The sequence below is a fragment of the Typopeltis vanoorti genome, chromosome 8 (assembly GCF_054136105.1).
Source record: "Typopeltis vanoorti isolate ZY-2024b chromosome 8, IOZ_Tvanoo_1.0, whole genome shotgun sequence".
Taxonomy (NCBI): domain Eukaryota; kingdom Metazoa; phylum Arthropoda; class Arachnida; order Uropygi; family Thelyphonidae; genus Typopeltis; species Typopeltis vanoorti.
Genome location: NC_143556.1, coordinates 143,712,491 through 143,738,927, shown reverse-complemented (window position 1 = coordinate 143,738,927; position 26,437 = coordinate 143,712,491). Strand labels below are relative to the sequence as shown.

Below are 26,437 nucleotides of genomic sequence, written 5' to 3'. Positions count from 1 at the left end.
GCGGTGTCTTTAGGTACACAAGTTCAAAAACATTCAACTCACCTACTGGAATATTTTCCTCCACGCGTTCGAATCTCCTGTTTTCTCCGACTGGATGAAACTGGCACGCTGGAAGAAAAACAAGACATGGTTTAACAACAAAAAATATGCTTTTTGTTAAAATATAAAAATAGCATCGAAACTTAATTTTTAAACTGATAAACAAAATTAAGAATCTTAAGTTTCTGAAAATTATAGTTCTGTTTATAATCCCTCAAGAAAGGAAAGCAAAATTAATGACGATTTTAATAATTAATGAAAAATGTTTGTAAAATTATTTAGAAGGTATGCCGAGATAATTCGCTTAATTATTCATTATCTGATTAATAAAAGCATTTTATTAAAAACGCAATATGCTAAATAACTTTGATCAGATTATATTGTTCAACATCGCTCCTACATACGAGAGACCACAAGCAAACAAATGCCGAGTGTGGGCTAAATAAACCATTGTAAATGGACCCTCGTAATACAGTACATGTAAAATCTCAAGAAATATTTTTATAAAGTTTAAGTTTTATTAATGACGTTTGTATTTAATACAAACACGAATAGAAATCTCTGTTGCGTCCTGGACTAAGAAGCACCAGAAAAGCTGTTCGTGTGTCTACACTAAGTCCACTCTGGCGATTTTAAAGCCCACAAGAGTAAATCTGGGATGACGCTTTGTTAGAAGGTCGTAGGAGAAAACCGAATAAGTGCAAGTTTTTCCTCCTTCAAATGAAAAAAAAAAAAATCATTAAGCTAGAGGTCAGAATTTTGAGATGAGAGTTATCCTTCAAAACTGCAACAGAAAGTTGGCGTCTGTGAATTTAGTTATCAGCGTTTCAAGAGGATAACTTCCTTTCGATTCTTCATCGGCCGTACTCATCCCCCCCCCCTTAATTGCTCATTTAAAAGAACTTTTCGTGATCTGTACGCACTACTCGAGATTGCTTCGTGGCTGAACCACTGCGCTGTCCCGAACTGCAGCTGTGATGTCTGCTTAAGATTATTGAACCTAGGTTACGAAGATTGAGCGCGTGCCGGTGACAGCAAGATTATTATATGTGTGGGGTTCTTAAGAAAATGTTCCTTGACCAGCTGATATAGACAGTATGAAGCAGAGATGACTATAAAAGCAGTACAGTGTGCTTATAGGAATAAAGGACATCGGATATTTACGGTGTGACGCAACTGAAATATGAATATCAAGTAAGTCCCACATCTGCAAAATCGGTTCGCCATGAATGCATCACAAACTGTTTCGTTTTTAAAGAACACCAAAAAATATATTTCCTATTGATCAAAATGGAGTTTGTAATTAAGATCTTTCCAGACACAACACACACACACGTGTGTGTGTGTGTATATATATATATATATATATATATATATATATATTAGTAAAAATCGCACTTCCTAATAGATACAAGTGAGGATTTTAATTTCTAAGAATTTAAAGGAACAAAACAGAAGAGAAACAAAAAATGCAGAGGAAGGAAATTTATGAAAATTCGCAACAGAAAGCAATCCATATTAGACCATGCACTTTAAGATAACAGATTTATAGACTTTGCCACTAAAGTCGTTAAATTTCAATATACAAAGATTACGTAAGACTGAAAAAATATCTGATTTGGCAGTAGATCCAGTATTCATTCTGTTTAAAGTGATCTTAGTCTCGTAGCAACAATAGACGGAATAATTTTCATTTCATCTCCAAGGCATGAGTTGTAACGATAACTGGGAGAAATATTAAAAATACTTTATTCCTGTAAAAATGCCAATTCAGGAGGTGTTCGTATTTAATGAATTTTCTTTAAAAAATACGTGCTTAACTTCTTTTACAGCTTGGTGATATGGAGAACTTCGAAATTTTAGCTTAGAAGAATCAGGCACATTTAGCTTCATCGTAGATTTATGCACTTTTCTTCGAAAGATAATTTTAGGAGCAAAAAGCGCATCTTAACTAATCAGGGGGATACCAATTAAGATGCGTAACTCGTTACAGCCGGAACTGAACGTTTAATGTCCTTGAAGATTTTTATTATCCAAGTGAGTGACCATTTCCTTAGAAAGAAGGATTCAAGGTTCCTCCACGCGATGCTTAATGATGTTATTTCACAACTGTCAACTGAAAAACCAACCGCGTGACACACACACACACACACACAGTTGAATATCAAACAGCCACACCAACCAGAAAATATGCATTCATTTGATTTCTTATTTTGTTTCCTTCTCGCTTTATTGTTTCAGAACAGAAACTTAACCTTTCTTGTAACTCAAATGGAATTTTCTCCATCAAATAGTTAATTTTTGCTATTGTCAACTATTAACGATTTTCTCCGGTAGTAACATCATTGTACAGTTTAAAATAAATGCGTCGTTGTTTCATTTTAAGCGAACTCATAACCAGAATTCTTAGTAAATCAGTTTTCCATATAAACAAAGGCAGGATTTGTTAAACTCAGCGAAAATAGAAATTATTATAACAACCCGTTATGGGAATGCACCTCGACTGGCTAACTATTATTATTATTATTAGAGATTTAAAACAACAAAGATACCCCTTCGTGAGTCCTTTAACTGCCTGGAAGAACCTCACATAAAAGTATTAATAATAATGTTTCAGAAGTATCTTAAAAAAAAAAATTGTTTTGTGTCAGGAAATTCCTGACTTTTAGATTGCCGTCAATGAAGTCCTACTGCACATATGGACTATCTTCTTAAGGAAATACTGTCGTTGCTCATCGGTAACATTACCCATTCCCGTGTTGTAGACAAGTCAGTCTGATCCCTCTTTATCTTTTTTTTTTTTTTTTTTTTTTATGTTTTCGAAAGCACTCTGCCGTCGTAGATCCCCTTCTCCCAGGCTTGCTTTCCTCTGCTGCATCCATCGTCCTCCGTCAGTGTCAACACTGTTCTCAGAACAGAGAGAGGAAAAAAAAAACGTCTACCCCCGCCAGTACTGTCTTGTGGGTTAACGGATGGATGCATGTGAGTGGATAAACATCTGGCACATAAACGGTGCGGTAATTCTCACATGTTGATGCATGTGATTCAGCCGCCTACACCACAGCTGCAAAGCTGGTTCCGGATGTGTACCGGAAGTAACTAGCGCGGTGTTCCACAAGTCTAATAACTGGCATTCCTATTTACGGCACTGGAATCTGTGCCGTAGCATATGAGACGAATGCCTATGAAATTCAGAGCAATCAATACTTTAAATCCTTTATTTTTACACGGTTCAAAGTGACTTCAATGTCTGCTATTAAACAGTGTTGCCTTCTTAATGCTCCAGCTATTCAGCCAGAACCTAATGTCTGTACTTCCATTGTAATAACGTAACATTTTATTAATATGGAAAAGTTTAGCAACATGTCCAACTGTTCCTAATCCAAAGGGAAATAGCACAAACAGATCAACTTAAGACCTTGACTTCGGCTGTTGTAAGGTCTAAGGCAAATATTTGTATTTAGGACTAGTAAGTAAAATAAACTGCATAATCTGGGTCACGCAAGGCCAGTATGTTTTATTCTTATTCCTTCAGTGTGGTCTCGATCGATAGCTATGAAACAGGGGAATGGTTTTGAAATGGTCAAACGAATCCAAGAAAAGAATGAAGAAGATTACCTTGCTATTCATATCGATATTTTTAGATTGCACCTCCGAAAGAAGCCGAGATGTGTTGTATCTGACTGACTGACTCAACATGCGTGAAATATCGAATAAATTACAAATATGTTCTGTTTCGGAAGGGTATTTCTACAAACTGGAACCGCTTTCCTGTTCCATTAAGGCATATTCGAAATCATTTATTGAAATCGGCTGCCACAATATTATTGATTGGACGAGGTCAACGGGATTCATACTGTTGTTTGTCCATTGAAGTTTAAAATACCATAAAGAAGTATGGATTTTACTAAATAATAATGAAAGGCAAAAGAAATACCCAGACGATATTTATAGAAAACTTGCGTGTTCAATTTGAGTTAAGTATAATGCATTTATTTTTATTTGTATCACTGAGATCGCAAGTCCAAAGTTAGTACGGTGTTATATCAAGCATTTATCACTGCTATCAGACATCAGAAGCGTAGATCTGTGAGAAGAGAACGGGTCGAGAAGATTCTACTGAACTTCCTTCTCCTCTCATCTTCATTGCGATGACAGAAGAAATACTTTCTTAAACAATCCATTACTCTTCTTTTGCTCTAAGTATGTCAGACGAAATGTCCATGGATGCTATGCGAACAGCAAACGAAATAAGCACACACCTTCGATAATAATGGTAAGTAGAAGCAAAACCAGTTCCCTTAAAAAAAGGGGGAAGGCTTGTTCGCCAGCAAAAATCACAAGGAAACAAACACCCCTCTGTAGACGCGTGCTGGCGAAGAAGAGGACCTCTGCTGCATGAGAAAAGTTTATTGACCTCATTTGCTCTGTACCCCGATTCAAACACTGAAAAAAAAATGAACATAAGGATAGTGCAAAACTCACTTCGGATTTAACTAATATTATATTAAAGAGTTCATGTATATAACTACGTCTGCCTGCACTCGATCAGTTTTTAGTCAGAGTGCATAACGGCGGGGTGAAGCTAACAGGGAAAATGTCGATTAAACTGGTAATTAAACAACAACAGATAATCACAGTGGTACTTGTAGCATGTTTGAAGAGTTAGAGGATGAAAAATAACACAAAATAGGTTCGTTTTAATGTTTAACTCATCTGTTTGAGCATCGTGAAGAATGAATCAACTTGTTTGGATTCAAATTCCATCAGAAAAGCAAGGTATGACCAACTAGGCCTAAACCAGTTGGTTTGTTGGATGTGGAGTGGACTCCATACGTTTCTCTGAAAAAATCAGTCTTCAATTCAATATAAACATTATAAACAGGCCTCGACAAACTATGCAAACTCCTACTCGCCACGCAAACCTGTACGTGCTGAAGACCTCCTCTCCCAATTTTTAATATGTTTCAATAAGAGTTTTCTTTTAATTGATCAAACGTGCCGCATATGTGTTTTTTAGAGTTAAATATTTTGTTTAGAAAGGTATTTTATTAAATAAAAATAATTTTATTTTTTCCAGTCTGCAGCTGTTCGCCAGGTAGTAAAACTTGGGTAGTGTGCATAAAATGCCAGCTGTATGTTAGAATGCACGTGATTCAAAGATGCAACCCCTTATCACTTGTAAACGACAGTCATACTTTTCTTACTCTAAGAACATAAGTTTTTATGCGCATTCCCTGCAAGAAAAGATGCAACCCATAGTACATTAGTACCGCGGGCAGGCCAAGGGTTAAATAATCCGAAAACCCTTATCTACCAAAAAAAAAAAATTGAAGTCACTTCTGGTATCGAGCAAATAGTATGATAACCCCACGTAAATATATCGTCTGAATAGATTCACAAATATCCACTCCGGCAGTGCGATTTCAACCTATGACCCGTTGGATGTGAAGTGGACTCCCTAACCACGGCCAACAAATGCCGAGTTTCTCCAATTTCTTTTTTCTTTTATATGTTGTTTATATTGAAAAATGATTCATAAAAACTTAAAGATGAAAAGGAGAACGAAAAGTTCGCATATTTTTGCGACTCCAAATGCAATTTAAAGCAGACCGATATGTCCTGCCTGCATTCCGTATTTACGTCCGCATTTCATATCGAAACTCTGAATATGCGGACGTGCATCCTCGAGTGACACTTCAACTTCCTAGCACAGTAAACAGTTGCAAATAGCTTTAGAGAAAGGTTTATTATCGAAATGTGCTCCAGAGCACATTTCGATTTCGACTGCATTTGCAGTGAGATTGACTTTTTCGTTTTAAAGAAGGAAAATACGTTTCAATACCTGTCAGAAATCGAGTAGTTTGTCCATATTTTATTTTGATGAGACAGTGAAATAACCGCGCACCGCTCTACGCACTGATTAGAGTCAAAAGTAGAATATATAGCAATAGGTTTTATTTCTTTATTAATTTGCATGTAATCCTTGAGAAGTTTTAGCTTTTAGAATGTACTCCGCGTCGGATTTGTACAGAGAATTTTTTTTTAAAAAGAGGTTTCAAATACGCGAATGATAAAACAAGAAATAAGTTTCTGAATTTCAAAAGGCCACATGCTCTAAGAATGGCAAAATATTCTATTTAAACTACTTGAAATCAGAAAAGTTTCGCTGACCTCTCGAGTGGGATTCCACGTGGTTGTAACCTTTGTTGACCACCGACTGTTCATTCATTTATAAAGGGAATGGATAGGGGTTCAAAATAATGAAACAGTTTAATCTATAAGAAAGGACGAATTAAGCTTAGATTTGTTTCAAACTTATGAGAAGACAGCGGAGGAGGAGGAGAAGAGAAATACTTCCCCTTATTTCTTCTCTCAGAAAGTGCATCGCTAGTTCATTTTACACACGTTTATATATATATATACTCTATAATATAAAATGATAAGCCTTTTTTTTTGTAACGTTTTTGTGTCACGTTTTTTGTCAAGTTATTTGAAATGTTTTGAAACTCAGGGCTACCCTGAGTGTCGAGTCTTCAAAATTCGAGTCACCAGAATTCAAGGAGAACTGGCCTACCACGCCGCAACTCGGGGGATTGGGCGCCATAGGTGCCGGGGGGGGGGAACCCCTTTCAAGTTTTCAAAATTCGAGTCATCAGAATTCAAAGAGAACCGTCCTACCAGTCCGGAACTCGGGGAGGTCCCCCCCCCCCGGTATATATATAAAGTCCCACAAGGCCTTAATTGAGACTAGATTCCATTCTTGTTTATGTATTTCTCTTATTCATTTACTTTATATGCGTATATAAATGAATAACAAAATGGTGTTAAATCAAATTCTGATTGGAACCACGCATCACAGATAAAATCCACTTCACCACTTCTAAATATTGAGTAGAAAACCTTTATCGTGTTTTAATTATAGAAGTACAGCAATGTATAAAATAAATATTCCAAGACTGCACAACTGCGAATATTGTTATTTTTAATTTGAACACAGCAAGCAAAAAACAGAAGATGAAAAGCGAGGAATTAAAAATGATGACCGAGTTTTATGCAAATCAGTCAAAATGAGAAGACTTTTGACACAATACTTCTTTACAGAGGAAGGCCGTTAAAGCATTAATCAAACAGAGATGTTTTATTCAAAAAAGGTTTACCAAAACGACTCTGCCTTTCACATGCTAAATATTACTGAACAGAAGCCTAGCACGTGTTCGTGGCTTCTGCTCAGGAATATCAGCGCAATTCGGGTTATCGAAGCAATTGGCACTCAGATTTAATGAGTATTAACCATTATGACGAAACGGTGATCTGAGATTTGTGAGGCCAGGAAACCTTTATCGAAAGTACCAACAAAAGACGACTATATAGATTCCCTGGCAGCGCTGTTGTCTTAAGGAGTGCAAGCCGAGGCAATTCCAATGTCGAGGATCGTATTCTCCATAAGCATTGCAGTCAATTTTCGGAAAATTTTAAAGCAATTTTTTTGTTCGGCTATGAAACAATGGATATTTAATATTCCCTCTTTCTATCTAAGAAACTAAACTTGCTTTTGAAATGTTGTGGGGTTTATTTATTAGTGTGATATGTTTTAATCATCGCTGAATCAGAATAGCCAACTCTCAAAATTAACCAACGGGTAAACATTTCTTCAAGTTTACAATATTTTCATAAATTAAGTGAAACGTACAAAGCAATTTATTTCAGCAATTCAATTGGTACTATCAAAACCAACACGATATCAAGTTCGTCAACATTTTTTGTTTGAGTTTCTACAAAAATAGATGTAAAAACGGATGTAGATAAAAATTGAATAACTAAAAATAAATCATGATTTGAGTGCGCACAACGAGAAAGTTATTACTTTGGCAGTTCGTCGTTATAGCCGATATAAAATATTTATTTTAAAACACGTTCCATTGCTTGTTTCATCTTCGGATGCTAGTGAAGGACTGTAAGTGATACATAACACCAGTATTACTTCCACTCGGAGTTTACTGGCGTTCAGAGTAAAGATCTTTGGTCACAAGAAATCCAGAGTGCACTCAGTTTCACGTGATGTGCCATCTTTGGATTTATGTTTATTGGTTGGGCCCAATTTCCGCTTCTTCCTCACATAAACAAACAATCGCGATAATTTATTTAACAGTGACGGCTACCGGCGACAGATCTCTTTATGCTGCAGTGTTACTAAAATAAGCAGCCCCAAGATTTACGGCTATCTGCGATACACTCATATCCAACATTCGCTATTTTCATACGGACTTTACCCCCGAATATCCTACAAAGCAGTTACTTAAAACTCTGCAGGAGAAGAACAAAATTACGCCTCGTTCTCCTACTCGTTCTTGTGCTAGCAATGATGATGAATAATCGTACGTAATCCCCACCCCTGAGCACCCTTCGTTGTGGCCTATGAATAATTCAACATTGCTTCACATCGATGTTTTATACGCGCGCGGTTGAGAGACATGAAAGCGCTGGGCTTTCAGTGCTAAGTAGCAGATTCTAACCTTAAAATAGCAACGCCTTTGAATAGACTACCAAGCTGGACATAAGACTACCTCGAAAACTGTGCCTATAAATGTAGTGCACAGTTTAAACTGAAAATACGCATTACTTATCCACTGAAAAGCACGATATGTACCTTAATTTGTATCAGTTATGTTTGCATCAGAATAAATTAATATTATGGTGGCGAGAAAGAGCATTGGCATAAATTAAGTCAAACCAATTTACAATTGCAAGACGAACAGGTTGAACTGTGGTTCACATTTGAATGATGTTTTTTGTTGTTGTTTTCAGTGATACAAGAAATCTGAAGTGAGATATTCAGTTGTCCGTAGATGATGCAAAGTTGGAAAGCGTAATAATTAAGCTGATGCGGAGATCTTGCCGAGTGATTTAAATAAGCTGTCAGTATGGGCAAAAGATAATGAATATCAGTTTAATGTGAATAACTGTAAAGTTATGCATTTTGGAGAGTTAAAAGATTACAAAGTGTATTACATTGATGGAACTGGAGTCCAAGAAATTGATGAAGTCAGGGATTTGCAAGTTGGTGGACAGAGAGTTGAAGTTTACAGGACATACTGCTAAGGTGTTCAAGGTATCTATCTCATAGGATTACTTAGTTATTGAAGAATACACTAACATTCAGGGATAAATAAGTTATTATTTGTCTTTATGGGGCGCCGATACGTCTACATCCGGATTACTATGCTCAGATCTGAATATCTGGATCTGAATATCTGAATATATTGTTGTTGTTTTCAGTGATACAGGAAATCTGAAGTGAGATATTCAGTTGTCCGCAGATGATGCAAAGTTGGAAAGCGTAATAATTAAGCTGATACGGAGATCTTGCCAAGTGATTTAAATAAGCTGTCAGTATGGGCAAAAGATAATGAATATCAGTTTAATGTGAATAACTGTAAAGTTAAGCATTTTGGAGAGTTAAAAGATTACAAAGTGTATTACATTGATGGAACTGGAGTCCAAGAAATTGATGAAGTCAGGGATTTGTAAGTTGGTGGACAGAGAGTTGAAGTTTACAGGACATACTGCTAAGGTGTTCAAGGTATCTATCTCATAGGATTACTTAGTTATTGAAGAATACACTAATATTCAGGGATAAATAAGTTATTATTTGTCTTTATGGGGCGCCGATACGTCTACATCCGGATTACTATGCTCAGATCTGAATATCTGGACTGCTTAGAGATAAGAAAAAAAAAATGATAGAAAAGATTCAGAAGCGAGTAACGAAGTTGGTGAGTGGTCTGAGGAATGTTCCCTATACTGAGAGTTTGTGAGTTACAGAGGTTGGTTGATAGCGGAGAAGAGATGTGATAGAAACATTTAAGTTACTAAAAGGTTTTATAGGATTGATGCAGGGGAAATGTTTCAGCAGTTGGCTAGTGGTGGAAGAACAAGAAGTCATCCCTGGAAATTAAGAGTGTGGTTAACGAAGGTGTGAGGACTTGATTTTTTGGGGTTGGAGAGTAGAATGCGTTGCCTGACTCCATTCGAACTTCTGACTTCGAAACCTTCTATTGATAAAATAAAATGAGTATTCCGTTCCCATCGCTATGCTACAACTATGTTAAGTTGCTTCTGAATCCTGAAAAATCGTAAGTTAAACTATCCTTTTGTACTTATTACAAATAAACACAGAATGCATCTAACCTGTATTAACTGGAACACACGAGTACTGTTGGCATGTATATAAAAGACTATAAATTCAGTCAATAATCAAATCCAGGTAAACTTCCTTGTGGCTACTTCAGACTGGTTCAGATACAGTTTCGAAGACGTTGCCAGTAACGAAACAGAATGTAACGTCTCCCTTTCAAAAGTAATTCGACTCTAAACAAGCTGGTTATGTCAACAGCCGTAAATCAGATTTTTTGTGAGACGTGCACATCAAGCTGACTCTCACATTATACGTAATCTTAGTCATCTTAGGAGGAATTAGTCTGCAGCATAATTTTCAAGATGTAACAACTTACTAACACATTCCACGTCGCGAAAAACATACTTTGTACTCATTAACGAAATGAAAAGATTTTAGCTCGACACCAAATCGTTATTTCGCGTAAAATCTAAATCCATTTCCACCTTTAGTGCGTGCGCGATATTATGTACATTCGAAGCAATGCTCTCGTTAATGTCGCTCATTACCGCATACTCTACGGCTTTTATCAATGTGCTTTCACACATATTAAGCATGCTGAGAGGAAATTAATTTCTTTTATTTTATTTGGGATTTTTAGGCTTCTTGTCTCTATTATGTGATCTCTTTGCAATAGAAACGTCGAGAACAAATGTAAACAGTTGCATTTTCATGCATTCAAATAATTGAAAAGGAATCTGCAATACGGCGAGTGGAAACTGATCATCACATGTGTCCATTGAATGCCTTCTGGCGGATTGTGTACACAATCCAATTTCTCCAGTCACATCGGATGGAACGTTGTAAGCATGCATACGGAATGTTCAATAAAGAAAGAAATAACAGCAGGAAGGAATGAGTACCTGTTGATTCAATTAGTATCAACTGATCAAAAAGTCACCCTGCCGTAAAACTTCTGTTTATCTTTCTGCTTAAGCAAGCGTATCAGCGTTTGAATAATAATGAAAGCAGTCCAATTAATCCCAAATACCAGACTAGAACGAGTGACTGATTATTTTATTCAAAATATCGCATAATAGAGAAGAGCCGTTAAAATCTTAAATGAAATCTCTCTCTCAGGTAACGCAATTAACTTGAAAAAAAAAAAAAGTAACACTGGTGCACGAGTTTCTCGTTGATAATTAAAAAAACTTGGCCGAATGTAGAAATGCCCGAATATTTAATAGAAAATTAAATATTTTTACGAAGAGTGCGGTTAAAAAGAATTCAATCAGTTTTATGAGAGGCATCGAAAAAAAATTGTCGGTTTTGTTGGCCACTCAAGGCCAAAAGGCACTTTCCTGATGGCCTTCAGTGGCTGATCAAACCACAATTTTTTCGTCCATCAACTACGTGCAAGTTGTCTGAATGTTCGAGAAACGAGGAAAAATCTCTACTTTCTTGTGCAAACTTACTCATTCAGCTTTGCTGAAAATTAAAAATAAACATTAAAAAGCCTTGAAAAATTTTAAAAGGATTTGAAGAAAGATCTTCGCAACCACTTCAGATTGTGCTGCACAGCTACTCTTGAAAAAAAAAAAAAAAGATGAAAAAATAAAATAGCGAATAACCAAAAAATTAATGAGAACTTGAGAGAAATCTGTAACAGTGTGTGTGAGCGGGGTGGAGAGTTCTGGTCCCTTTACTACATATCGTGGTGGATGAAAAATCCAGTCGCCTCTATATGAGACTAGCTCACTCGGTTTTCCCTGAAAATCTCAGGAAACAAAAGAGACAGAAAACACAAATCAGTGTTGAAAAAAAAAAAACATACTTTTTTTTTTATAATCATTTTTCTGTTTTTCAAGCAAACGCTGATAGTCAATATGATTCGCCATGTACATCGGAATTCTTTGTTTCAGTCTAATTCCTTCTGTGAATTTTTATTTCCCGCTATTAAAATCACTCGCCTTTAGTCAAACCTTGTCCTCATTCCTTCATTCGTTTTATTATCCATTTTATTCTTTTTTTTTCACAAGTTAATGCGCTCTTCGTTTCTCTTTCTTCACAAAAGTCTAATTCTCGGTCAACTATTTTTATTTCAATGTTCATGATTGTGCTCTCTGTACGAAAATGAATAATACCGATTTATCTTTTAATTTTTTTCGAAACAGCAGTCAAGTCATTACAATCAATTGTGCATACACGAACAGGCCTGAATAACTTAATATAAACAAGAATATAACGCATTGAGAGTACTATAAAGGCATACGAATAGTTTTAATTCAGAACAATAAACAGCAACGCTAATTAGCCCGCCTAGTTTTGCAGCGGTTAGCGTGTCAGCTCTGTACCCACTTAACAGCTGTGGGTTCGAAACCCCACTGCCGCATGGAGGTTCGCGAATGTGTGGAGTGGGAAATAAATTTTAGCATCCGGTGTGAGAACCAACTTCACTGAAGGTCTCTGAAATGGCTTGAAGTACACCTTTGGTTTGTATCTCATTTTTTTTTTATCTAACCCTTATCCCACATGCGTATTAATACCCGATGTTATAACTAAACTTTCATAGCTGAAATTCACCTGAAAAATTTAAAAAAAAAAAAAAAATCCATGTATGTTAGACTAGAAACAAGAAGTTGATACCAGCCTAAAGACATTATAATGAAGATAGATCTAACTGCGTCCTTAGTTTTAATTCTAAGAAAAATTGGTTGTAAGGAAAATAAATACTCCTCATATACAAATGTATTATGCTAGTTGCTAGAAACGCTCATTGAAGGACAGATTTTTCTAGTCATGTCTTAAATATTTTAATCAGACAAATGCATTTCATACAAATATATTATTATAATAGAAATACCTACAGAAAAACAGGCACCACAAGACCAAGGCACTTTCATCACCTCCCCCCGCCAGCACCCCTATTCGAAAATTCCGTCACAAATGGCTCAGAAGTATTCTCCTTGAACTGAAAGAACCGATTATGAGGGTTCATTCACTGGGCTTTCCTATGATCACCTCTTGGAATGACCGCAAAAACGAGACCAGAAAAACCGACAACAGAATTCCTTTTCCAAAAGATCACGAGTTTGCTCTTTAATACCTAACAGCAAGTTTCTGCCACGCGCTGTTACTCATGCGTCTCGAGGTTTTAGCATAAAAAAGAAAAACTGTCGCACATTCCAAAATCGGCATTTTTGAAGGCGCCATGCTACAGATGGAACACATCGACCCGCAATGGTCCATTTGTAGCAGAAGAAAATGCAAGCCGTGAAAATATGATGGGAAGAGGAAAGAGAAGATTTCGAACTTTCTGTTATAGTTTCTTACTAGCTAAGGGATAAGAATGTTTACGTCTTGCAGAACCTCAATATTCCCTGTGATACCCATTGCCCCATTTCATGCACACCGTGCAGTGAAAAGAAGAAAAGAAAGAATAAAAGCAGGAAGAACACACACAATTGAACAATAGATGCTGATATTCGCAAGATCAGCTACAAAAGTCAAGATCGCGTGTTCCTTTTCAGATGGCAATTTCGACTTATCTTCTGTAATCAAGTCGTGACGTAATTTTTTCTCCATTACGCATTTTCATGGCTTGATATTTCAGTTACCAAATGTAAACCGAATAAAGTCTAAATTTGATATTTAAAAAAATTTCCGGTTTACCTTGCTTCTTTCAGCCGAATAAATCGATGTAAAAACTATTAACGCCACAAGAAATGGAGGGTAAATCGTTACCGCTCCAAATAGCAACAGCCTCTCTCTCTCTCTCTCTCTCTTAGCAGTAGGTCAGTGTGGGGAACTCAAGCAGGTGTGTGTGTCGGTAACGGTTCACTACTAGAACAGTTTTTTTTTTTTTAGTAGCAGTCTTCTCACAAACAATAGAGAAAATTTCTCACACCCAAATGATGACCAGCTTTCCTATCAACAACTTAAGAAGTATTTACCCTGACCTAAAAGAGATGACAAAACTGAGCTCTGCAGCACATCTCACTCCACTCCGCATGAAGCCGTATAACGAGTGTCATTTGTCACTCCACATACCTAAACTTATCGAATATATGTGACAGGATTATCTCCAAGAGTACTGAAAATGAGGATAAGCAGACATGGAATAAATATCCGGGACACGCCGTGGGCAATTCATCTTATCACTGCAGTACGAAGTTTAAGATTTTTAACCATCCATAACAAGAAAAGCGGTAGTTAAAATATTAGTGCTCTTCAGAATCTGTGCTAATGATATAATGCTTGGCATATCGCTTTAACTACTTGCTACTGATAATGAGATATTGTGGGAGTTTTTTTTTTTAACTCCCTAATTATAAGACTAGATTTGTGAAATCAATGAACGGAAAACATTGCGAATAACATCCATCTTTTTCAATGAGGTCATCTAATTTCATTTCCTTGATACCTAAAGAAATGGAAGAAAAAATTAATAAAATGAAAACAAAAATACAAGAAACTTAACATAATGACTAGAAGAGTAAGGGCATTGAAGACTAGAGTTGGTGGAATGATCATTCACATGTAAAAGAAAAACAAAAACAGATAAAGGGAGTATGATGGTAACTATAAGACGGGGAAACACTAAAAAGCAAAAGCGCCCTCCAGCATTATGTATATCGCAAATTCTTCACCATGATCGATGTTCATAAACTCAGTTAATCAATTAGCCTCATAGCAGATTTATCCGGAAAAAAAGTTGCCTTCTTTAATAATTATAAATATTGAACTATAAATTACACCAATCAGAGATACTTCGTGTAATTTAAATTTGCATTTTAAACATTTTCAATGGAATCCGAACTTTATGGCAACTGAAGTTAATCGATAATTATTCGAAAACTTCCATTCTGAATTCATTGTTAAAACACCTTTTCTTAAAAAATAAATAAAACAACACTTGACTGAGCTGCTTAAAATGATCAATAATTGCAGGGACATTTCCAATCTCCAATTGAGGTAGTAAGGTTCCCCTCTCAAAACTCTTGTTTTTATCCGCACAGGCAAATCGGCCAGAGAACACAAGCTCGATTAACAAAAACACTATTTTAGTGGGGGTTGCATAACGTCAGTAGATGGATGATCAACTAGAGTAAACAATGGGTTGTGGTAATGAAAGCCTCCTTCTATGAATGGTGATGTCACGTAATAATATTTACAAGTTAACAGAAAAATTAAAACAAACGTAGCCACTTTGCTATTTTGCTGAGCTGTAATTTGGTATTAAGTGAAGACAACAATTGATGTAAGTGCACTGTGCTTCTTCAGTGAAATAAGCATGTTTATGTACGGTTGTATCTCTGCCGTAAAATACGGTTCCAACATTAACTGTATGAAAGAGTAGATCGTAGTCGCTAGCAATGGGCTTGCCAATCAGTATCGAATGTCTAAAAGGTACGATCAAATGAATTGATTTCACAAGCTTAATACTGTTCAAACACAAGATGCTGCATTATTGAAGAAAAGAACAGCTAAGAAGGGATAGTCTCTTTGCCATTGGCCTGAGGGAGACGGATGGGATAGTAATAGTAACTTTTGCGAAGGTAGTCTAATCGGAAAAAATAAAAGTAATGGTTGACTAACATTAATGAATTAAATTCTTGCATTCCACTTGTTCTACTTAAGGTTTTATGAAGGTACACAAGCATGTAATCCAAACACAATTACCAAGCTGTAAGTGTATCAGAGATGCATAAAGAAAATGAGCCCTCTGCCGTTCATTGTTGTTATTGAAGTGCTCTCTGCCACTTTTAACTCGCAAATCACGTCCCAGCACAATTCTGGAGTTTCATTTTTAAAATTCACAAGAAATTTTCTCGCGGATATCGGGATGGGGGACCTTACTATGAATAACGCTTGGGGGATACGAACGAATCCAAGGGACGTCTCAGGTTTGTGCCATCAAATTTTTTTGCAACTGTTTCGAGCATACGTGATCATTCCCCTCTTTGGGGACTACGTACGCCTGGGGAGATCCTTCTTTATCAAGCCACCAGCTTCGCGAATGAACCCAAACCTACGTAGCTAGCCCGCATGTATTGTTTTCCAATTTAATTTACCTCCCTGCACTCTCTTTTCCTGCGTGTATAGTTTGTCCTGAGTAATGCTTAAGTCCCCACAGATGTCGTTTGCAAAAAAAAAAAAAGTGCTAGAATAGCAAAAAGGAGCAAAAATACAAAATAAGACTGCTTCCCATAGTGTTCGACACAAATCGCAATAATGCGCCACTCCACGGATAAAACTAAGAAATCGATGAAAAGTAACAAAAGAAAAAGTTTCAAAAGTAAACAGAAATCCGAGATGTTTTCGTTCATACAGGAGAAACAAAATAATAATAAAAATAGTGAAACTGATCGAGAGAAAGAGGGACGAATATCCAGAACTAGTGAATGAAATCAACTGCAGCATTCAAAAAGGCTAATCTACTCTTTTCAGATTATTAATAAAATAATCAGATTTATTTATAAATGAAGTGATTTATATAGTTGTGCATTGCCGAAATGAAGCCTTTTGACCCTTTATTTTAGTAATCATGTTTACTAAAATAAAGTAGGTCATAGCAGCATTCAAAGTTCTCCCCCGGAATTAAAAAAAAAAAAAAAAAACGCTTGGATTATGATACTGATTGGTCTCTCAAAAAACATTCGCAAAAAAATGTACGAAGGGCTGTAAAATAAAATGCTCTGCCTCTTTGCACCTCCCTAACCTCGAAGTCAAGTAAAACAGAACTGTTTTAGCTTAACTTGTCGGAAATCGGAAGGCTCCCATCATTGCCACTACTGAATGCATTTCTGTGTGCGTAATAAAGGAAGAGGCTGTTCCTGATCCTGACTAATATGTTTGTATTTATGTGTGCTCTGTCATCAATTTCTCAGAAGTTGTGGGGTTAAAAACCACGAATCGTTCGTATCTCTCTTCAGCATCGAAGTCAACTAACGCTGAACCTAATTGAAACGCTCTCATAATCGAAGATTACAATTTACAATTGACCTTTCAATGAATGTTCTTCTGCAGTCCCGGCATCGTGGCAGTTAACCTTCAGTTGTCGCAAACATAAAATAAGAGAAAATAAAAATAAAATAAAATAAAGTGATTTTAAACTGCGTTGACTATTGAATTTGTCTATATTTTCAGCGATAAAAATTTTCCTTGAAAAGCTAATGTAAATTCATAAAATACGTTGAATGGTTCCACGAAATCTCATCTTCTCGACTCCTTACGGTTTGTTTTCCCGTGGATCAGCGAACGAAACAAAACAAAAGTTCTTAACAGATGTCAGCAGTAAGTAATGAAGATCCGCAGGAAGAATCCTCCCACGCACTTGGGTACCGATATTAATAGGACGACTTCCACTGACTACCCCACCTCTCGAGATGGACCTCCCTACTCCGGGAATGTGAGCCTCGCGGTAATGACCTTTCCTGTTCTCTAACGAGAAACGAGACACCCTCAACGTCTCGAGTGACGTCAGAGTTTGAGAGGGCAATTTACTCCGCTAGGCTAAATTAAACTCCCATACGTTAGCGTAATTATGCCATTACGTTCGTTATAGCAGAGAAATGTTAGAAGTGCTGTTTTTGCTCTCCTGTTGAAAAGAGGGAAGCTGAGAAGCTCTTCAGAGAAAAATATTACAATTCCCAGTGTTTGCCTTTAATGGGAATTTGATCCCGGAAGTTAGTCAAGCATTTTATTTTTGAAATGGATTTCGTCTTCCTCCTGCATCATTAAATTTTAAGTTACATAATTTGTGGATTTGTGCAGTCAGTTACTGTTGAGTAGAATGAATTCTTCAACATCACGCAGTATCTCGATAGCTTATGTAGTACGATTATCTCGGTCAAATTAAAACTATGCTAAGGAGGGAACTTGGAATTTTCTGGGGACCCAAAGAGGTAACTGGCAGCAGAGTCCCATCAGTAGATTATGAAAGCTTATATGAAGTGGAGCTTACTTGCCGTAAGTGCCAGGTCTTAAGAATGGCCGTGTCATTCCATGCCAGTGATGTATAGTGTAGTGTGCTTACACCCTTAGTAACAGCACTTAATGTCTGCATTTCAGTTTTATTTTGGTCGATTTGCCTGTTGTCTGAAAAAAAAAAAAAAAACATGTCTTCCTTGCATATATATGGTACCGACTAACTCACTTCCAAATGCGAACTCGGCCGCAATTTTCCACTGTGGAGTCAAATCTTCATAAACGTGTAAAACCAATGCCACACGACTATATGTGATGACTAATATCGCAAAGGAACTTCGGTTTGGAATCCGTCATGAATATTTTCGCTTTTTGTATAGCAATATTCTGAGGTCAAGTCACTGAGATTTCTACTCATAAATAAACTCAAGCGAAGTTTCGATGAAGCTACATTTTCAAATTTATGCAACTCACAAGGAAAACCTGCTACTTGACCTGAGGACGTCGAGGGCATGAAGAGGAATGTGCCGCGAGGGAATTAATTTTAATTTCGGAACAAAATGTTTCTTGGCGCTTCATCATATAAATTGTACGATTCCATTAAACCCGGTCAAGTAGATGGTCTCGAATTCCACTGTTTTGAAGAAAATTAGCAACTCAAAGACTAATTACTTTTTTACGCCTCCGAAGTATTTTGTAAAATTCCTGTTTCTGAAATTAATAGCCTTTAATCTCTCATGCTGTCTACTGAGAGAGACCGAACAAAGAATAAATCGATAAACCATCCAATTATAATTTTCGATGCAAAAATAATAAAAAATGAAAATTCAGTGCTGATTTTATTAAAACCGAATATTCTTATTTTTTGCATTTAAAGAGTAAATAATGGACGCAGCCAGATGGCAGTGTGTGTTCAGCGAGATCTGTAATGCATACAAATATGTCAGCGAATAATACGCTGATATATAAAGTCAAAGCACACTGGGCATCTGGCCTTTGCAACTTCGGGTCGACTATGCAAACATGGGAGAGTGAGTGAGGGTGGGACAGACGGTGGGGAAAGGGATGTCATACTCTAGGTTCAGTTTAAATAAATGGAGGATATGTGCTTTTGCCTATACACCGAAACTTCAAACATTTGTCGAAGAAGGCGCCTCTGTCTCCAGCTGTCGCGGCGGTGTCAACGTTTATCATACGGCATAGATAGGGGGGGAAAAACTACTGCCATATGTAAAGGTCCAAATAGTTCCATGACAGCTACTAAATGGGATTCTTCCCAACAACGTCCGAGTAATTATTTCAGTAAGTAGAGATGTTTATGAATTATGGTGGTAGCATGCGGTTGGAAAGAAAGAAGAAGCAAGCCTCGGAATTACAAGTTCTTCAACACCGCAAACACACTTCACTGGAATGATCAACTCTGCTTCAACACATCCTGCTATCAGGAAGTGGAATCCGCTGTATACTCAAGACATCGTTAAAGAGAGAGAGAGATAAAAGTAAATTAAAATGATTTAAATCAAAAGAGACTTTTTAGTCTTAATTTAAAAGAAGTCTTATCAGCAGTAACTCATTTCCAGAAATTTCCTGTAAATCAAATTAAAATCCATACTTTCGTATGTTTAGCAGGTGATTGTTTAAGTTAACTTTGATATCAGAAAGATTTACTGCAGTCTGGTTACCCGAAATTCACACTAGAAGTGAATCTAACTGTTTTTGAGATTGCCACAGTTGCGACACTTACTCCGTGTCTTATTTTAGAGAATTCCATCATAATCACGTGGTTATGGAGCAGTCTGAACTTTAAGTTTCATAAAATAAACTTCCAGAAAGAATCATTAAATAGGAGTTAACTGTGTTTTGAATCAGGTTTGTTGATTTTATCTCCTTTTTTGAAGTGCTTTAATCGAATGTCTTGTCAATACCTATTCTTCCTCTCACTCATCTCTAACAAAGCCAGCTTAAGAAGCGAATCGAAATCCGTATGCTACACTGACACACAAAAACAATTCCAAAACATTTATTCTTGCATTAATCCAATTATTTGACAGGATTTGTTACTGAATACATAGCAAGCATTTCATGGTGTACTTTCTAGACAAGTATGTGTACCTGCACAGAAATATTCTCGTGTTGTTTCATCGGAAAAGACGAATCATATCCAAATATAAATGATGAAATAAATGAGGGAAAAAAACTTTTAAAAAATATTTTTTTCCCCTCTCGTAGCAATTTTTCCCACCTGTGTGCTGAATGTGTCGAAAGGTAATTTGGCTAGAAATGATGTGCATTTAATAGGTGCGCGCGAAAATATCTGAGCCAAGGCAGTCCTGAAATGTATAAATGGCGGGACATTTACTGTTGCTACGTGACGATCCTTCCGAAACGGAAAGAAAGGAGAAATAAATCTATAAGGAAATGTAATTAAAAAGGCCTTTGTCTGCGTGAAGGGAAAACGCTTCGATGGAAACATTTTATTACAAGGACTTGATTCATTACCAGCTGCAAACAAAGCAATCAATGGAATTTCGTCTCCACCTCTTCTATTCAAGGTATCCATTTAATAACCCGCCCATTAAAATTAGTATCTCCTTAAATTTTAATTGATGGACTATTCGGAAAAGTGATTTCGGAAATAAAGAAGAAATCTATTTTCTGATCATCGTAATCAACCCACTGGTTTACCTGCGCAAACTCAAACAGCTCTTCTGAGCGAAGTCTCCCTGATGCAGTCTATTATTAAGTAATACACGCTTCCGCTTATTAAGTAGCGAGGCAAAACGTTATTAACTACTAGTGGCTGGACGTAATTACATTGGAACCACTTCCAGAGGCTATACGAAGCAACAGCAATTGCCACTTTGGGTATATACGGTATTCTAAAAGGATGCAGTTCCAAAATTTACCACCAGGCGAAAAGTTGCTAAAATTTCGATATGCGGATGGAAGCCACTTACGTGCATTCTACTCAAAAAGTTCAAAATATATTCTTGGAAATTCTATCGTTAAGAGCATCTTCAAGATGCAGATCGTCAATAAAGAAAACGCCGCAGGCCAAATAATTAATATAAATCCGATTTACAATATTATCTGAATAAGATCGCTTACGCCTACCATTTCTCTCGGGATAACCTTCGGCATATTTCCTGGCGCAGTCAGACTTATAAATCGATATTACAAGCAAGCTAATGGTTAAAAGACATCCTAAATGTTCGTATTTTAGAGAAGTTAATATTCGCGTGACAACCCGTTAGATTTATTAAAATATCAGTGTTTAGTGTGATCGAATATGCAAGGTTCCTATTAAATGCTCTGAATACGGATTTAAGTTGCTCAAAATATTACTTCAAAAACATCACTTTCCTCTCAATATCGCTCCCTCGACAATTTCCTTACCTCAAAGAATAAGAATACAAATTGTCGAAAGACCTGGGTGTTTTGGGTTTTGAGTTTCTTGAAATTTTCCGTATTATTCTCAGAAAACTGCACAGCAGGAAAAAAAGTTTCACAAGCCATCGATTGCAATGTTTGGAATATCTTGTCAACACTATAAAATAGAAAGACAGGCGATTTGATGGATCAAATAAACTGTTTAACTGAATAAAATCATGTTGATTCACTAGCAACAACTTTTTCAACTACGCCTCTTCTCTTTCAAATTTATGGAGCTGAATTCTTGCTCCTCTACGATTACGCATGTTCAGGTTTCAGACACTCTTCGTAGAAAACAGTGTATTGATACGAAGTGGCACATTCTTCATCTGAATCTCACACAGCACGCACATGAAATGCAACTCTCAGAGCAAGTCCAATACGTTCCTTTATGAGTACTGATCACCAATTCCTACGCATATACATCAGATACGGGACTGACTCCACACGTTACTAGAAAAAGCATCCAAGGATGCTCCTCTCTTTCGAAAAACGTTGTTCACACTTAGATGAGCAGACCCGCTTGAAACTTTAGTGACTCATTACATTATCACCAAATAGAATTTGCATTAATTTTAGTTGTAAATTTAATGTAAAAATTCAGTAAGCTTACTTTTACCGGAAATTTAGTGTAAAAATAACACACTGAATTTTAATTTAACACCAAAATGAAATGGGAATCCAAGTGAGAAATTTAATAAACACACTCAGAGTATCAACAGTAACATTGGTCTTGACCATTTCTCGTGATTCTCACTATTAAATAAGAACGTAAAGCAAAACAGTCACTGGTAAGGTATAGAAAAGATTCCTAAATTAACTGATCATCAGATGCCTGCAAATGTATACACAGTGCTGCTGCTATACGTTAGCAGAAAGAATCCTCATATTGAGAGGACTACAATGTGTGTAGCCAATTCATTCAACTGTTTACAATTGAAATATTTCGAGGTGCATCACTTTACCTTGAGGCTTCATCTGTGTATGCATACATAATCGCATAATGTAATGTGTGTGTTTCGCACATGAAATCAATTTGATGTACAACCGTACTTCGCCCGACTTAACCGCGATCGCTGTGTGTCACAGCGTGTGCTTTCAGATTACATACCTTCCAACGATTCTTTGAAGAGTTCAACATTTTCATAATTGATATTTCTGTTCCCTCCTTACTGGTGGAAAGTGCGGTCCACACATTTGTGGCGCGAATTCTACTCGAACCGAGAACATAAGGAAGTGTAAGAACTTATCTGAAGTAGGTACTCTGCTAGCTTGAAACTCCTTGATAGAGCATATGCCTTAAACAAATAAACTATTCTATTATAATAAGCATAATAATAATTCGCTGTGCATAAGGCCCATGAACTTCCCAGACTGACTCTTTTCTGATCATAATTTTAGATTGTTAGTTTTCCAATGCAAAAAATTCCTTTCATTCTAGATGGAATTCAAACCCACGTCTCAAATATCAAAGGGCATTGTGAGGGTAGGTATAGCGCCAATAAGACATGATGCATTTTGATATATGAGCTTGTTCGGTTAAATTCCCACAATATAGGAAGCATTATGCTATCCGAAATCGTTGCATATCCTTTGGAGTTCAGTTTTTTATGCATTTCAACCGTAGTTACGAATCAGCACCATGAGAAAAGCTGCACCTGCCGCCAAATTTCACATTTGGAAACAAGGTGCCAGTTTCGTTTATCAGCAGCTACCCTTTTGTAGAAAACTAGAACAGTACAGCTACTACCAGACCACGAATTTCTTGGTTGTTCGATTCCACAGCAGGCATCGCAGATTTCAGTACTGTTCCTTGATGTTAGCCTCTGGAATTCTTATTCGTTTTTTGGCTCAGGTGGCATCCTCGTGTTTCCATTGGCCGATATAACATTGCATATAGTTGATTCAGCCTGTTTTGCCAATGGAAAATTGCATAGAAGGTTAGCTTACGGAATTTAGGGCGAAAGGAGTTCAGACCAGTATATTTTTTATGTTAACTGCGTGTGTTCTAATGACCATTATGCCTGTTTTGAGGCATAATGGTCATTAGAACATTTCAGGAAAACTTGTCTCACTTCTCGTATGAGACTGGCTTACTCACCTGCAAACTCCCTGATAAAAGGTTCTTCTTGTCCTACGGGATTCGAACCCGGTCTTGCCTTTTGACAATGCCACGGCTGATAGGCCACTGATAACGTATCCTAAGATGCGATATCAGTGGCCTATCAGTCTGTGAAATTGGTTCAGTATGCTCTTCACGAACAGTATACAGAAGTACAAAAAAATACTCTTCATACATTTGAATCCTGCATGCGAAAGATTGACGTTTCACACATTAGTGCTGTAAGTGAACTTAAGATCAGATAATTCAGAAACAGAAACATTGCTGTCTAGACCAATCGTGGATTTTTTTTAACTTCAGGCCTCCGATAAGCAAGGTGTCAAAGTAGTCTCTTACTGGGTGACGAAATTATGTGTCACCTAAAGACATACACAAATATCAACATCTGGTTGCTACCGCTGGATTCAAATCCGTGTCATGTAGATGACATGTAGAAAAGGAAGATGAAGCACTGTTAGACTTCAAGGCATGACCCATTAAACGTGTCTTCTCTAAAGCGAAAAATAAAAATAAGCTGAAAAGTCCTCATTTCTACTGGCCAACATGCAGCGCTTTTCTGTATTCTCTACACGATGATTTGAAGGAGTTTTAGAAAATCGTTGTTACATAATTATTTAAATACACACACCAGACATAAGTGAATCAGCAAAAAATCTGGAATGCGCCTAATTTCTCCTTGTCTTATTATTACAAGCTCACAGTATGTATCTTGTTGCTGGAACTTTCGTTCCTTCCCTTCTTTTTGAAAAATGCAAGGAGTGTCGACCCAATGCGATAATTTTGGTCAAGACTAAACCTACTCGCACGCAAACACAAGCCCATACTGTTAGGTTTTTGTGTCTGCAGGAAATGCCTATTAGGGTTGGTAACGGTACAATGCTCTCTCTCTATAGAAAATTGCATAGAACGCGACCAATAACGAGACCCAAGTACTATTAACCGGTGCATGGGTCTATCAGGAAGTCACTCCCTCAGAGCACGTGTTGGCTTTTCCAAATATCATTTCCGAGATAACAATGGCACCCTGTGTTTAGGGCACAAGTTATAAGAGTAAGCCTTATTTATGTTTATAGAATACCCTTCCATCAAGTTCCTTTACAATTAACCTCGTGTTACCCTCTCTTCAGATAACGTTCTTCGGAATAATCGCAATGAGGCTAATTTGCGAGTTGAGATGACTGAGAGGCCAAATGCTACGGTTTACGAGAATCCCGAACTAAAAATATTTTTATCCCAGGTTTAATTTCAAAAAAGATGTAAAATATTTACATGTTTTTGAACAGGTAAAAGGTTTGTGGAACAACTGAATAATGAAGTTTGAAAACAAATTATCGACAATCATATTTTGCTTGTGAAATCTTCCTTCTCCACACGACTGAACTTATTTTTAACCTAGTAAGCATAAAAGAAAAAAAATGAGTTAAAAATATTTACCCAGAGCACCTTCTCACATCATAAAAAGAATGAGTGCGGTGGTAAATAAAATCATCCATAAATTAAATTAGATTTATGTGAGCATGTGGTTAATCTGTTGCAGATTGTAAGAACTGAGATTATTTTATTACATGCAGAACAGTACGACAAAGAAAGCAGAGCTTTATTTCCTTCGGTATATATTGGAGTTGACCACATTTTCTCCTGGGAACATTCGTGCTATGATAACGGTTACAGATCCACACCGTAAAGTTCAAGTCTGAAGGTGTGTTATCTGTCATTCTGAACGACTGACAGGTCATTCAGTAGCCACTTCACTTGCTCTCACCTGACCCATGCATAATAGTGCTAACATTAGACCGGTTCGATGTCCAGACATATTTTCGCCCTGATATCCGACGACCAAAGAATAGCACGACTCATTCATAGTAAACCAGTAAGAACTGAATACCGTGTCATCATTCTTGATTTTATTCCATTACTTAAGAATATGGAGTTCCAGTATTTTAAAATAAAATGGAAAAACTTATTTCACGCCAATCAATCATAATTTGTCAATTATTGTAAACCTTTCTCATGCACCACTGCTATCCGATATCATACGAAATTAGAACGCATTAACAGTTCAAACTACACACAGTTTTCATGCCCTAAAACCTTCGCCAAGAATTTGTTAACTTATGCCAGGAAGAAAACGTAATTGGAAGAGAGAAGAACGAGGAAATCTAGCAGAAGTGGATAAGCCATGAAAATCGGGTCTTTCCAGTAACGATGCCTTCCTTTGCGAGGAAAAACTCGCGTTTCACAGTAATTGGATGCTGATCACCGAAAACTCTTTCAGTTGTATTTCTTGTTTCCGGTATTCGAATAAAAATGTTACATATCCAATAGGCAAATTGGAAGAAATTAAAATGAATTTCTTCAAAACAACTGAAAATATTTCTTTGATTTGAACATAACGTTAAATGTTTCCAGAATTACATAATTGCAAACATTTCTTTGCAGTTGGGTTGCATTTGAAAGTCGCTTCACTTCGAGGGAAAATTATAAACCATTAAGTATACGTTAGGTTTGTTTGGATGAGTATTTTTTTATAACTAACGTTATACGCCGGGATGAGTGGCTGCTGTTTGACGATTCTTTGAGTTTACTCAAACAGCTAAGGCCATGAGGCGAATATGATTTCTGTGAATCGCGAGTGTTGTCTGTTGGTCACTTGCCTTCCTTATGAGATCATCTAACTCGCCTTTATGAAAGTTCTCTTCGTTTTAAGAGTTATGCAAGGGAAATCAATCTACATAATCAATTCTGTTCTGGTTTTTGCTGTCATTTATCAGTATGCGAGCGAATGTTTTCTTGCACAG

General features: G+C 36.8%; 1 protein-coding gene across 2 annotated transcripts in view; it reads right to left on the bottom strand.

Annotated features, from left to right (window-relative positions):
* Positions 1-26,437, bottom strand: part of LOC150104400 (protocadherin Fat 4-like) — a 345,892-nt gene that overhangs the window by 218,481 nt on the left and 100,974 nt on the right. For both annotated transcript variants that reach the window (XM_090396350.1, XM_090396351.1), the window contains one exon: positions 43-108. In XM_090396350.1, coding sequence (XP_090252476.1) covers positions 43-108 — 66 coding nt within the window. The remainder of the gene's footprint in view (positions 1-42; positions 109-26,437) is intronic.